At 43.4% G+C, this 12374-nt stretch overlaps 1 protein-coding gene across 1 annotated transcript in view; it reads left to right on the forward strand.

The window, feature by feature from the left end:
• Positions 1-12374, forward strand: part of LOC309547483 (omega-hydroxyceramide transacylase-like) — a gene marked incomplete at its 3' end in the record, with an annotated part of 40398 nt that overhangs the window by 20950 nt on the left and 7074 nt on the right. The window contains exon 3 of the mRNA XM_082247353.1: positions 7748-7813. Within this exon, the coding sequence (XP_082103479.1) occupies positions 7748-7813 (66 nt within the window). The remainder of the gene's footprint in view (positions 1-7747; positions 7814-12374) is intronic.

The raw sequence follows: 12374 nt of genomic DNA on the forward strand, positions 1-12374 counted from the left end.
AGAGCTTTCTTTTGGTATTTGATTACCACTGTGTTTTTTTTTTTTTTTCCCCCTAAACGTCTTTCAGGACAGAACCTTGGAAGATGGCTCCTCCCACTTGCCAACAGGAAACACCACATCCACCAAATGTTAAAAGGAAGCTTCTCCCCACAGCTCATCAGTTTTTGTTTCCTCTGGCCAAGGAACACCTAGTGGGGAGTCAGGAACTCTTAAGGTGCTGTCCTGAGACCAGGCTTTCTACTACCATACCCTTTTTTTTCTTTGGAGAGTCAGTTCCTCCCATACCTCACGACTGGATGATTGAATGGGCTCCCTCTCCTCCTTCGGTGCTCTGGGAGAGCCTGTACTGCTTTGAGAGTGCAGCCCCTTGGCAGTGGCAGACATCGGCGCTGGATATCTTTTTTGTTTCTTCCCGCCGTTGTATTTTAAAACCGCCGCCCTTTTTTTCGGATGTGGGTAGTGACTCGCCCGGCCGGAAGTGAGGTATCCACCGAGGGGCAGCACTCATGGAGCAGGCGCGAGGCATCGCTTCCGCCAGAAGCGCAGGGGGAGAGGGGAGAAACGAGGCTAGTACATAATTCCAGTTCCGGTCTGGCGCAGCGGTGCTTTTGGAGTCTGGAACCAGCTTTCCTAGCCATCGGCAATGCTGCAAAACATCGCTATGGAAGTGGGCTCCACAGCAAGTGGGACAGGCACAGGTACCAGCAAGGCCCATGTAATGGGTGAATTGTGCTTCTTGCCCTAATTACTGTGGGGTCTCCCTTTTTTTTTTTTTTTCTCTCTTTTTCGCTTTCTTTTTCTCTTGGCCTGTCTGGGCACATGGGAGTCTTTTTTATGTATGCTTCCTGTGCACCTGGGTGTCCCTGATGAGTAACCGGTTGACTTACTAGGAGGTTTTTGTCCGTTTTCTCTCATCATGGCAGGCTAAGAGCTCTGACCTGACGGCTAAAAAGATGTCCTTCATGCAAAGCTGCCTGAAGGTTGGAAGAAAACACGATGTCAGACATGCGTTGACTCCCTGGTTAAACAGGAAGCGTCCACAGCATGCAATGATTTAATTGAATCGGACAGAAAGGAGCTGGATGCTACCATCCAGTCCTTTTGATTTTCACTAACAGATTCATCCTTAAATCAACCATCTACCTCACAATCCTCTCAGGGCTCATAGTTAATCCCTTTGGTAGGAGTGGAGATGGGTCCTTTCCCCCCTCTCATTCCAAAGAAGATTCAGAGGAAGAAGAGGAGAAAGGGGTAGAAAATATACCCTCAAAATACAAACTTTCTCTAGAACAAGTGGATGGTTTTTTAAAGGCAGTTTATATTACTTTAGGCTTTAGACTCCGTTTTGGACAGGACAGCCGACAAAAAGAGATCATTCCCTGTTAAAAAGAGAAAATTTATTTTTCGACCTCATCAGGAGCAAGATGGCAAGCCCCAGGGGAAAAGAAAGATTTGGTCAGCATAAAGGTCTAGGGGGGGAAAAGGAAGCATCCTTTTCCGTCTTCCTATGTCAACCAACAAGTCACAATGACTATTTGTTGCCTGTTGGAGCGAGAGACTGCAAAAACTCCTCCCCCACTGGGCAGCTATGACAAAAAAATCAATATATTTTAGCCATTCTGGCCCAGGGATATCAAATCGAATTTTCAGATCCTCCTAAAGAAAAATGTTTTGTCACGAACCTTCCAAAAGACACAACCAAAGCCCTGGCTATTAAAGACCTATGAAAGGACTTAATTCGACAGGGAGTTGAGTCAAGTATCACCAGAAGAACAACATCAGGGGTTCTATTCCCATATCTTTTTCTGATAAGGAAGCCATCCGGGACTTTTCGCCTCATTCTCAACCTAAAACCGTGAAACAGGTCAGTCCTGTACAAAAGATTTTGTATGGGTTCAATCTTCACTGTCAGGAATCTGTTGACTAAAGGATGCTTCATGGCATTGATCGATTTAAGAGATGCTTATCTGCATATTCCCATATCCACTCAGTCACAAAAGTTCCTGAGGTTGGCCGTAAATATGGGAAAAGAAGTCCTGCATCTGAAATTCCGAGCCCTCCCTTTTTGGCCTTTCATCTGCCCCTCTGATCTTTACGAAGGTAAAGGCAGAAGGCCTTGCGCCTCTTCGCCTCCAAGGAGTCTCAGTAATCCCATATCTGTACGACCTCCTTTTTCTTTGCTCCTTCCAGGGAAAGATTGCAAGAAGACCTGAGTAAGGCCTGCAGTCACTTAGAAACCTTGGGTTGGATTGTGAACCTTCAGAAGTCAAGCTTCACTCCAGCTCAGCTGGTACAGTTTCTGGGTTACCAGATAAATTCAATAGAAAAAATAATCTTCCTTCCAGAAGAAAAGAAAAACAAAATCCAGAATGTAGTAGCTATGCTACAGACAAATCGGGAGATGATGGTCAGAAGTTATGTCAGCCCTGGAACCCTAATCTCGACTATGCCAGCCATTCAAAGGGCAAGACTCCATTTCAGGCCACTCCAAAATTTCCTTCTGAAGATTTGGGAACCCTAGAAGCAAAAGTAAAGATCCCTCACCAAGGTCAAAAGGACCCTCTGGTGGTGGAGGAAACAAACAACTTTGTCAAGGGGCTTACTTTGGACCATTCCGGTCGAAAGAAAAGTGACAACAGATGCCAGCATATTGGGATGGGGAGCTCACTGGGATCAGAATCTGGCACAAGGTGTTTGTCCCAAGCCGAGGCAAAGAAGTCCTCAAACTGGAGAGAGTTAAAAGCAGTCACAGTCGCTTTGGCTGCCTTCTCTCTGAACCTCCAAGGATCCCATGTGCAGATCTTATCAGACAATGCCACGGCTGTGGCTTATTTAAACAAACAGGGGCAGGAGAAGCAGGACCCTTCAGTTGCTGTCGACAGAAATCCTGGAGTGGGCAGAAAGTCACTTTTTTTTTTTTTTTTTCCTTATCAACGATCCATCTCAAAGGCTTGTTAAACGAGTTGGCAGATTTTTTTGAGCAGACGGAAGATTCAGGAAGCAGATTGGAGCCTGAATTCAGAAATTTATGCTTTAATCACCAGGACTTGGGGGCGTCCAAAAGTAGACTTATTTGCATCAAGAGAACGCACAGCTCCCTCAATTATTTTCCCTGGGGATGGATGTCTTAGTGCATCCATGGAACTTTCATCTGGGTTACGCTCCCCCCCCCCCTTTCCAGCTCATTCCGCTGGTGTTGCGGAAAATAAAGAAAGAGCATCGGTGATTCTGATTGCCCGATTTTGGCCAAAGCGCTTGGTTCTCAACCATTCTACAGATGGCAGTCAAACCAGTTTGGCAGCTCCCTCTTCAACAGAATTTTCTGCTTCAGAGCCCAGTACATCACCCGGATGTGGCCAGGCTAAATCTCACTGCCTGGTATCTGAGGAGCAGCTATTGAGAAATCAAGGACTCTCAGAACCTCTAGTGACCACTTTACTTTCTAGTAGGAAGAAAGTAATTGGGGCTATTTACGCTAAAGTTTGGAAAACCTACAATACTTGGTGTCATTCAATGAATCGAACCTTGAAAGATATTGTATCAGTGTTGGTATTCCTGGAGAGACCAATTGCTTCAGAAGCCTTGGTTGCAAGATTTTTTTTTTTTTTTTTTTTAAGGCACTTACTTGGATTTGTCAGTGGTTCTACAGGCCATCACAAAGGGACCTTTAGAGTCTATTTCTTTAAAGAATCTTTCCCTCAAGACTGTATTTCTAATTGCAATTACATCCGCAAGAAGAATTGGTGAACTGCACGCGCTATCAATTAATGAGCCTTTCTTGTCCCATCTACCCTGACAGAAATATACTCAAACAGTTCCGAACTTTCTACCAAAGGTGGTGTCAGTTCAAAACTGGTCTCAGGATATTGTCCTTCCGACATTTTTTCCTAACCCTTCAGGGGCTAAGGAAAGACTTCACTTCACTTCACTCAGATGGAATTATCTCCCCCGCTGGGGATTCGACAGAGATGTATAGTAACGAAGTAGAACTACTTAAGTACTGTACTTAAGTACCGAAATGCGGTATCTGTACTTTCCTAGAGTAGAATTTTTTTCTCCTACTTCTACTTTTACTTCACTACATTTTTTCGATGATTTCGATACTTCTACTCAAGTATTTTTTTTTTGTGCTGCATAGTTACTCGTTACTTTTAAAAAAATTACCACTGCCAGAACAGTAGATGGCAGGTTGCATAAAGCTCAAAAAAATGTGTATAATGTCATTTGTAAATCAGCGCATACGAAAATAAAGGCTGTGTATAATAAAAGCTGCTATACCAAATCTTTCCAATAAAAAGAAAATATGAAACAAACAAATAAATGGTGCTACAGCGCTTAAAGTGCATCAAGAAACTGCTAACAAACACAGGTTAATCATTTGAATAAATCATTTGAAATAATAAAAACAATATGATGTTCAAACTTTTGACTTATTTCTTTAATAACTACATAACACAGTACTTCTACTTCTACTTTCAGTACTTGAGTAGAAAATTTTTTTCAAAACTACTGGTACTTTTTACTTTTAGTACTTAAGTAGCAAATTTTTTGAAAAAACTACTTGCAATACTTAAGTAAAAAAAATGTGGAATACTTTAGTACTTCTACTTAAGTAACTTTTTCTGCGAGCACTTCCACTTCTACTCAAGTAATTTTTTGATCGAGCACTTGTACTTTTACTCAAGTAGAAATTTCGAGTACTTTATACAAGTCTGGGATTCGAGCACACTCTACTAGAGCTCTTGCCACTACATGGGCAGAAAAAGCTGGTGCCACCCCTGATCAAATTTGTAAGGTGGCAATGTGGTCAAGCTCTTTAGCGTTTGTACGTCATTACAGACTGGACCTTCTGTCAGCAAGGGATCAGGCTTTTGGCAGAACGGTCCTTCAGGCTGTTGTCCCTCCCTAATTAGTAAGTCTTGTTTATACTCTCAAGGTGCTATCCTGGAAGACGTTTAGGGAAAATTCAAGTTAGACTAACTTGTTTTCAAAGAGTCTTTCGGGATCGCAGCAACCGGCCCTTTTTTGTTCTTTGCTGTTATTATCCATATTTTGATTGTGTTCCAGCATAGGCCAGAGGTACTCTACTACAACTGCTGAGCTGTGAGGAGAAGCCTCCTTTTAAAGTTTGGTGGATGTGGTGTTTCCTGTTGGCAAGTGGGAGGAGCCATCTCTTAATGTGCTGTCCTGAAAAACTCTTGGAAAACAAGTTACCGGTAAGTCTAACTTAAATTTATTTATTTTTTTTTATTATTTTTTTATATTGTTTACTTTCTGCTATAAAAAAACATCCAAAAAGTATTTGATCCCCTGCTGATTTTGTTCAATTGACCACTGAAAAATGATCAGTCTATAATTTTAATGGTAGGTTTATTTTAACAGTGAGAGACAGAATAACAACAAAAATATCCAGATCAATGCATTTTAAAAAAGTTCCGCTTCACAAAATGTGACTTGGTACTTGGTGGCAAAACTATTGCTGGCAATCACAGAGGTCAGGCGTTTTCTTGTAGTTGGCCACCAGGTTTGCATACATCTCAGGAGGAATTTTGTCCCACTCCTCTTAGCAGATCCTCTCCAAGTCATTAAGGTTTTGAGGCTGACGTTTGGTAACTTGAACCTTCAGCTCCCTCCATATATTTTCTATGGGATTAGGGAGACTGGTTAGGCAACTCCAGAACCTTAATGTGCTTCTTCTTGAGCCACTCCTTTGTTGCCTTGGCTGTGTGTTTTGGGTCATTGTCCATCTGGAATACCCATCTAAGACCCAGTTTCAATACCCTGGATGAGGGAAGGAGGTTCTCACCCAAGATTTGACAGTACATGGCCTCGTCCATCATCCCTTTGCTGCAGTAAAGTTGTCCTGTCCCCTTAGCAGAAAACACCCCCAAAGCATAATGTTTCTACCTCCATGTTTGATGGTGGGGATGGTGTTCCTGGGGTCATAGGCAGCATTCCTCCTCCTCTAAACATGGCAAGTTGAGTTGATACCAAAGCGTTTGTTTTTGGTCTCATCTGTTTACAACACTTTTACCCAGTTCTCCTCTGAATCATTCAGATGTTCATTAGCAAACGTTAGACGGGCCTGTACATATTTTTTCTTGAGCTGGGGGATCTTGCGGGGGCTGCAGGATTTTGGTCCTTCACGTCGTAGTGTGTTACCAATTGTTTTCTTGGTGACTATGGTCCCAGCTGCTTTGAGGTCATTGACAAGATTCTCCCGTGTAGTTCTGGGCTGATTCCTCACTGCTCTTGTGATCATTGAAACTCCACAAGGTGAGACCTTGCATGGAGCCCCAGACCGAGGAAGATTGACAGTTCTTTTGTGTTTCTTCCATTTTGCGAATAATCACGCCAACTGTTGTCTCCCTCCCACCAAGCTGCTTGGCAATGGTTTTGTAGCCCATTCCAGCCTTGAGTAGATCTACAATCTTTTTCTTGACATTCTTGGACAGCTCTTTGGTCTTGGCCATGGTGGAGAGATTGGAATCTGATTGATTGCTTCTGTGGACAGGTGTCTTTATACAGGTAACAAGCTGAGATTAGGAGCACTCTCTTAAAAGGATCTTTCAGCTCATTACCTGTATAGAAGACACCTGAGAGCCAGAAGTCTTGCCGATTGATAGGGGATCAAATCCTTTTTTCAATCAATTTATATTTTTAGAAATGCGTTTTTCTGGATATTTTTGTTATTCTGTCTCTCACTGTTAAAATAAACCTATTATAATTATGGACTTATGGACTGATCAATTTTTTTTCGTTAGTGGGCAACCATACAAAATCAGCAGGGGATCAAATACTTTTTTTCTTCACTGTATCTGCCTGAATGCATACAACTTTAAATGCAAGTACTACTCAGAACAGTGTACATCCACATGCAGCTGCTGCAAATTTTAGCCTGTCATTGATTTTGACTGGCTTTTGGTAATGGGCTGTACATTGAACCTGTGCCTCCCTTGTGCCCCAAAACTCCTCCTATTTTACGCAGATCACACTTGTGCATGACCCCTTACAAGAGAACTTGAAACCAGTCAATTCAATCCAAGAGCTGGCAGGAATTTTTATGAAAGGGGAGCACAGACTGTAATTGAGAAGTTTTCAATTGTACACATGACATGTTTTGCCCCGCCTGCCCTGGGCTTGGTCAGAGGACCTCTGTGATTAAGCCCTGATAGGCGGGGCAAAGCATCCCGGGTCATGGCCAGAGCAGCCAGCGTTGGCTGTGGTCCTACACAGCTATATCCACATCTGAAAAACTGGGTTGGTTTTGAGTGGCGTCTTACCCCACATATGCCTGTTGAACATTCCCAACTATTCCTGTTTTGATGGCAATTCAGAATTTTGGATCTCCCAATACTTTCAGTCCCAGAATTAGTGGTCACCAAGACCAATGATCTGTTAGCTGATCCATGGTCACACTTCTCCCCCCCCCCCCCCCCCCTCCACATACAGTGCAGGGGTTACGGGGTCAGTACCCAGCATTGCACACGATAACATACACATGACGTAACCGTTCAGACTGGTACTTTGAGAGGAGTGCACCTGAGCAGGGTTGTAAGATACCTAATAATGCCTGTTACTGTACCCCCTAGATATAACAAGCCTTTTAACGCTTGCAGTGCTGATGGGTGGATTTTCTTATTCTCGGATTTGGGTTTGAGGACAACCTTCTCACTTCCCCCTATAATTCTGCCAAGATAGCATACCTTTTACTAAGAAAAAAATCTTAATGATTGTATCATTACAGGCTCTGATCTGCAGCTGTTTTGTTCCCTTTTACTGTGGCCTGGTTCCTCCTTCATTCCGAGGAGTGGTAAGTTCTAGTAATTTTTTAAAAGCTATGAAACCCAAATTATTGACTACAAATGTATACATTTGTTACTAGAAAGTTTGTCATGTTTTCATAGGAAGTATTGTTTGCACACATATCATTTTGGAGATTTTCTGCAATGTACTCGGACATGGCTTTGGTCTTAGGGAGGGAATAGGTCTCAGGGAGGGGATATACCTGGCCCCTAGGGGTGCTGGAACCGGGGACTAGGTCTATGGCACGATCGTAAAGGCTGTAGGGAGGAAGTTGGTCCCCCTTGTGCTTGGAAAACACATCCAGAAATTCCAAGTAGTGTGTTGGCACCAGGGAAGAAACCTCAGCAGATGCTATTGGAAGGGTTTTGACTGGAACAACTTTGCCTAGGCATCTGGTGTGACAGCTGGGCCCCCAGGATAACAAAAAAGGACCAAACTAGTCAATAATTGGGGAATGATGTTGAAGTCAAGGAAGACCCAGGACTAACTTAGAGGTAGCCAGCATTAACACCAAAAAGGAAATGGATTCCTGGTGAAGCATTACCACCGAGATCTTAATGGGAGTGGTGCAGAAACAAATGGGGCCTGAGGCCAGAGAGGTTCCATCAATGGCTGAAAGTCAAAGGATCTGAGGAAGGGGTTCTGTGGTCCAAACTAATTCCTTTACCAGGGACGCAGAGATGAAATTTTCTGCTGCACCAGAGTCAACGAATGCTTGCATTGAGACAGTGGAGGTGGGAAAGTGCAACTGAACAGTAATAGTTAGACGTGGACTTGAGGGGCAAGAATTATGGTCTAGCATACCCTCCTCTATACTAGCCTCGGAAGTTTCCCTGCCGCTGCAGGGGCCGGAAGCAAAGCTTGGAGTTGATGCAAATGAGTGGTTAGGGTCTGGAAATGATGAATAACTTGAACTTGACTAGATTCTTGAGTACTGAGCCCTTGGAGAAGTCACTCCTTGAAACTGCAGGTGATGGGGATTAGTCTGTCATGGTTCAAGAAAACTGTCACTATCAGAGGGTAAGGCCACTTGGGACTGTAAGCTCAAGATCTAGTTGGCCAGTAGAACAACTAAACAGGTGTACCCGGGTACTGTTATCACAGATGCGGGAGCAGAGTGACCACATGCAAACAGAGGTGTGCCAGAGTCACAGGATCTAAAGAGCCACCCGGTCTTCACCAGAGCCACTGGAGGATGTTCCGCTACGAGGCAGCCCCAGGTTGCGGCTCTCTAGCACACCCATGCAGGCACAGTGCAACCAAATGGCACTCTTGAAGGACACTGGGTATGCACAGGGGACAGGAACCAAGGAAACTCGCTGCAGCTAGCTAAGAAAGAACGCCAGGGGAGAGGACACAGGGAGCAGGTGTAAAGTGCAGGAAAGAGGGGCGATGCTGAGCCATGGTGCAGAGAGAGAGACTCCGCAATCTGGAAAGGCTGCAGGCAAATGACAACAAGAAACCATGCCAAGAGACGCACACACAAGGCAACAGGAAATGAAGGGATTCAAGGACAGAAACAAAGGGAATATAACTGCACAGAGGGAAAACACTGAGAACAAAGACAGGATCAAACCACACACAGAATATGGGAAGACTCAGCCAGCGGCAAACACCACAGAAACAGAGGGGTCAAGGTTCCACGTGAAGACGCGTTGCTCGAATACCGACACACAGGTGCAAAGGCTTAATAATACCTAGGTTCAGGATGGATAAGCATGAACCCAGGCAACTCGGACAGGAGACAAATCCCAGTGCCGGATCAATGTGCATGGAAGGGTGACTGCATGTTAATATCTCCCTAGCCAATCCCTTGTCAATATGGCAGGTGACAAGTAGGGGGCTGAAGAAGGTATAAAAAGTCCAGAGCAGAAGTCTCTTGGGGGAGTACGACCCAGCCTGAGGGCTGTGGGATCCCAGGGAAGTTCCTGGAACTACAAGCACTCTTGTGATGGTCCCACCTACAGTTTGGCAGGGGGTCCTCTGTTCTATTCTGGAGCATTCCCAGAAAGCCTCTCAAGGAGCCAGGGTACAAGCTGCTAGAGTACTGAAGTTGACTGACCCTGCACATGGCTGCCTGGAGATCAGGAAAAGAGTACCAGCCTTCTGGATTTAAAGACTTTCCTTCGCTCTTCTGGGAGATCCCTAGGCTCACCCTCACCTCTATCCAAGTTCTTCTCCAAATAAAAACCACAAAAAAGACCCGCACAGCCTGTTCTGACTTGAGTGATAGGAAAATGTTGTCTGCCTGTCTGCAGTGTGCCTATCGGGGAATAGAACCCAGGATCAAACCGCCAGACCAAACCATTCTGTGTGCTAGATTCGGCTTGCAGGTGCATCCCCACTTTCACAGTGCATAAACACTTGAACAACTTGCATCTACTACATTTGGAAGCAGTAAATTGTATCCTAGGGCTACATTCTGGAGTTTTTGTTTCCTGCCCCATCAACAGATTCTCACCTCCAACCCCCTTGTGTTACCCCACAGCTTAACAGATCTCTATCGTGATCTTTTAGGTCTTCGGAATCTTGTTATTGCTCCAGTCCCTGTGTGAGAATGGTTTCAGGCTTTTACATTCTACTTGCTCATCATTCTTAAACCCAAGGTTGCTCAGTCTTGGATGTCTACATGTCTCACTGTCTATGTTTGAATCTGTAATTTTAATTGTTGGGTGCCTACCTGCTAGTTTGTGGCTCTGCCCATTCGGCCTATCAACTGTACCAGATGTTCACCAGTATTAGCCCTGCTATACCCTTTGTGTGATGTTTGGAAAATCTGCTGTTGAGAGAACAGTTGGGGCTGGCTCTGCAGGACATCTTAACTTGACAGTTTAGTAGCAGTTCAAGTGGACCCTTACCCTTCAAAAAAATCTTTGCTGGAACTGACTCATTTGGCGTATCTGGGTTAGTCCGGAAAGCAACGTAGAAGCATTTCAACTCAAAGTTTATCCTTCCACTCCAAATCTCTGCAAAGCAGCATTCTGATGTCATGGGACACGTCTTTCCAGTGCCTGAACAGATCTGTTTGGCTCTAAAAATCAGGCTGCCCCTGTCCTAGTGGCGCAGGAAGCGATCTCTGGAGTTTAGGTACTCCTTCAATCTCATATTTTATTAGATCCTCAATGATGGATACCAGATCAACAGTGAATGAGTATGGTCAGAGATCACTAGTTGCAGCAGGACTGTCCTCCAGAAAACTATTGGGCTCAAAGTGAGGCATGGCCTCACATACTCACAAACCTAAGTTGCTGTATATGAATGGAAGTTCAACATGGCACCTTTATGGCAAAGAATTCTCTGAGGATCTGAAAAAAAGAATTGTTGCTCTACATAAAGATGGCCTAGGCTATAAGAAAATTAACAAGACCCTAAAACTGAGCTGCAGCACGGTGGCCAAGACCATACAGCAGTTTAACAGGAAAGGTTCCACTCAGAACAGGCCTCGCCATGGTCGACTAAATAAGTTGAGTGCATGCACTCAGCATCATCCAGAGGTTGTCTTTTCATGTGACAACACTGAAGAAATAACAAAATATTTTCAAAAATGTGAGGGGTGTACTCACTTTTGTGGGATTCTGTATATATAATCAGCCTGATGTATCTGCAATACTTCAACAGATGGAGTATACATTGACTGGTGATCTACTGCCATCTAATGGATAAACAATGCATTTATTTCTTATTTGAGGGGAAACCGTTATGTCTTACATGACTGTATAGTCTTTTTTCAAAAAGATTTTTAATCATATGTGTAAAGAGAGCGGCAATCAGATTCCTTGTTTTTCTGGGTTTATATCTCTTTGATAATGCTGCAAATACAGAAAAAAACTGTTTTAGCTGGTACAATCTGGTGTGTTTCTAACTTCCTCTTTCCACAGGCAATTCTGCCTTTGCTGGACTACAAAACACCACCTCCTCTCACCTCCATAACCTAAGTGAGGGGTGTTTTCTAGTCCAAAAGAGATTGCTTGGGCAGGGCTAATAGCACTACATGGAATTTCAGTGCAGCAGAATTGTCAGTTCCAACAGGAAGTTAGAAACTCACTGAATTGTTGGCAGGATCAACAGGCATTTTTCTGTCCTTGCAACAACATTCAAGAATAAAATAGAAGGAAAATGTTTACACATCTGTTTATACTGGTTTGAAATGACTATACAATCATGTAAGACAGTAGGATGGTTTCCCTTTTAAATGTACTGCATTACATTTATATATTCACTAGATGGCAGTATATCATCATACCAATTTTGCGGATATACACTCACCGGCCACTTCTACATATTAGGTATACCTGTTCAATAGCTTAGTAACATAAATTGCTAATCAGCCAATAACATGGCAGCAACTCAATGGCTTTAGGCATTTAGAAGTGGTGAAGATAACTTGCTTTACTTACTTTATTTAAAATCCAGAATATAATTACATTACTTAAAGAAAAAAAAGTCCCTATATTTAGTAAAATGTTATATATTTTAAATAGGACACATCATAAAAACCTTTTTTAATTTTTGATAGTGGCATTTTTTTTTTTGGTTTGTTTGTTTGTTTGTGTGGTTTTTTTTTTTTT

The sequence above is a fragment of the Pelophylax lessonae genome (assembly GCF_965119305.1).
Source record: "Pelophylax lessonae genome assembly, chromosome: 2".
NCBI classification, from domain to species: domain Eukaryota; kingdom Metazoa; phylum Chordata; class Amphibia; order Anura; family Ranidae; genus Pelophylax; species Pelophylax lessonae.